Source organism: Caenorhabditis briggsae (assembly GCF_000004555.2).
Source record: "Caenorhabditis briggsae complete genome, chrV, whole genome shotgun sequence".
Classification (NCBI taxonomy): Eukaryota; Metazoa; Nematoda; class Chromadorea; order Rhabditida; family Rhabditidae; genus Caenorhabditis; species Caenorhabditis briggsae.
In genome coordinates this window covers 3,603,654-3,606,531 of record NC_013488.2, presented here as the reverse complement: position 1 = coordinate 3,606,531, position 2,878 = coordinate 3,603,654, and the positions used below count along the sequence as shown (strand labels likewise).

Sequence of the window (2,878 nt, the reverse complement as noted above, 5' to 3'; positions counted from 1 at the left end):
CCTCTTGCCGACCGCGACCTCGGAACAAATTGGTCTATAACTCGCTTCAAAATTGAGCTAGAAACTTGATTTTTGTTGCAAAATGTAGAGAAAAGATGGCTTGTCTTGAAAATCACCTAACAACGGAATCCTCGCAGTTTTAGGAAGGTCCACGGCCAGAATCACCAGAATAAAAGTCATCGCCATGATGTTAGTCAACCCAATGTTTAGCTGAAAACTTTACCATTTTTAATGATTTTTTTCTAAACCATACCTTCTCGGCAACATTCTCGATATTGCAAAAAAGTGCAAGAATTGTCAAAAAGTTGATAAAATAGGCGGGTACCATAACTAGCGACACATAAAACCCTGGATTCCGTTTGATTCGAGCTATGAATTTTTGCGTAGGGGCCCAATTTTTATTCTGCTCCTCTCCGACACCCACATAGGTTACTTGCCACTCCCCATTGCCCTAAAAACGGATATCACATCGAAATTCCAAAAAAAAAAAAAATATCTAACCAATTTCGAAATAGGTCTTGCGAATTCCTGCATGGCGCCTTTAATTTCATACTCATCTGGATAATAATTGTGATACAGTACACTAACTCCACATTCATGCTCGTCCATTGGAAATTTGAAGACCTGCAGATCATATAGATTACTGTAGATATGGATTACGACTTGTTACATCGAGCGCGCAAATTATAGAGCATACGGTAGCGGTGTAGAAGCCGACCGATCCGTTGTGGAAGACCTGAAAAATGGCACTGGGTAATTTGCAATTTGTGATTTTTAGAAACTACCCATGCTCGTCTGGGAGCGTCATCCAGTTGGAAGGTTTTGACTTCGTGGCTGTAAAAAAAAAATGATAGGTATCTATTTTCCATGGTACTCATGGTACCATATGGTAGATGTGGTACCAAATGGTACTCAGGGTAAAGATAGTACTTATAGCACACATGATACCAAATGGTAATCATGGTACCAAATATTATTCATAGTATCCAATGGTACTCATAGTACCAAGTGGTATTCATGGTACAAAATGTTGCTCATGGTACTGAATGGTATTCATGGTACCAAATGGCAATAATGGGTCCAACATATGGTATCAAATGGAACTCATGGTGCTAAATGATACACCTCGTACTCATGGTACCAAATGGAACTCATGGTAACAAATGAAACTCATAGTACCATAGGCATCATAGTACCATAGGCATACCATAGTACCATAGGCATAGCTATCCATGGTTACAAATGGTTTTGTTGGTTCCAATTGTGTTCATAGTAAAATATGGTATTCATCGTTTCAAATGGTGTCCATAGTACCAAATGGTTCTCATGGTCCCCATGGCACCAAATGGTACCAAATGATATTCATGGTACAAACTGGTACTCATGGTACTCTAGCTACTGTATGGTGATCATGATACCAAATGGTATTTATATTACTCATGACACAAAAAGGCACTCATGCTAGTCGTGGTTCATATGGTACTCACGGTACCATATGGGAAATATTGCACACAAACTCACGCGTCCGCAATCGAAACTTCTGGCATCCAAATTTCTTCTTGGGGTACATAAATATGATCAATACCACCATAATCCTGTGGATTCCACGTAAGCCTTGGGTCCACCCAATCGGCGTTATAGTCAAATATAAATGTGACTTTTTCTTCGACTTCGACCTGAAATGAAAATTATGTTGCTAGCTCAATTTTGAAGCGAGTGGGGGCGCGGTCGGCTAGATGTGTCTTGCGGCGCGCGCGACAGCCAGGCTCTCCTAACTTTGGCGCGCCGCCGCTCATCACCTCTCGCCGACTGCGTCTTCGGAACAAATCGGCCTGTAACTTGCTTCAAAATTGAGATAGGAATTTAAGTTTTCTAGCAAAATGTAAATGAAAAGTTGCTCGTATTTATGAAGATACGTTTTTTAAAAATACACTATTCAAAGCTGAGATACGCGGTCTAACGTGTGAGTGATTGCCCACCACATCAATCAATTTCAGCATAGACATCGTCAGCAATAATTTTGTACTTTCTGGGTGTATGGTGGCATTTTGGTTGATCCATTCGGAGCTTCCTGAAAGTTCTGAAACTCTTACAGCTATGGATTTTGTAAAATCATACGTAATGTATAAATCGCATTCCGTTTTGGATTGTAATTCTTGAACAAATCATCCCATAACCTATCTTGGTCGCTTAGAAATTTTTTGTAGTTTGTAGCTGAAAGATTGTATATTTTAAGCCGAAAATTGAACGATTTAGCTTACTTCCAATATTTGATAGATTTTGTGATTTTACCAGAAGAAATAAAAAGGGAAACTGAATAAAATGCATTTGAAAAGAAAACTTCTGTTTAGACAGAAAATATGAGCAATGAGTGTAAGCTAATATTCTTTAGCACCTGCCACAAAAATGATGTTTTAGGTTGCTCAAATAATGGAATAAGCCTATTTATATTTATTTGGAAATCTAAAGATCACATGAACAAAATAATAAAGTTCACAAAATTCGCAATTTGAAACACAACCATTAGCACATATTCCACTTTCAGCCAGGAGCAGAACTTTCCGAATCTGAAAAAAATTTTTTTCTGATTTTCTGTATATCCGAATGTCTCCAACCTTGTCTGATCATCCAGTACTTTTTCTTGATTCTTGTTCCGTTTTGCTTGATATTTTCGAACATACGGTAGTACTAGCACCACACCAATGGACGCCATAACAATAACGAGCCCAACGATAACGTAGATAGCTGAAAAAAAGTTACTCTATTTATTGGGGGAACTAGCTGGATAATACTGAAAATTTCCTTCATTTCGCAACAAAAATCACGTTTCTAGCTCAATTTTGAAGCGAGTTACATCCTTATTTGCACCGAGGACGCT

The 2,878-nt window shown here is 38.5% G+C and overlaps 2 protein-coding genes across 2 annotated transcripts in view; both read right to left on the bottom strand.

The window, feature by feature from the left end:
• The window catches only part of CBG10411, a gene marked incomplete at both ends in the record, with an annotated part of 72,110 nt that overhangs the window by 14,956 nt on the left and 54,276 nt on the right, over nt 1-2,878 (bottom strand). The window lies entirely within an intron of this gene.
• The window catches only part of CBG10414, a gene marked incomplete at both ends in the record, with an annotated part of 5,303 nt that continues 3,109 nt past the window's right edge, over nt 685-2,878 (bottom strand). The window contains 2 exons of the mRNA XM_002635713.1: nt 685-736; nt 2,616-2,745. Of these exons, the coding sequence (XP_002635759.1) occupies nt 685-736; nt 2,616-2,745 (182 nt within the window). The remainder of the gene's footprint in view (nt 737-2,615; nt 2,746-2,878) is intronic.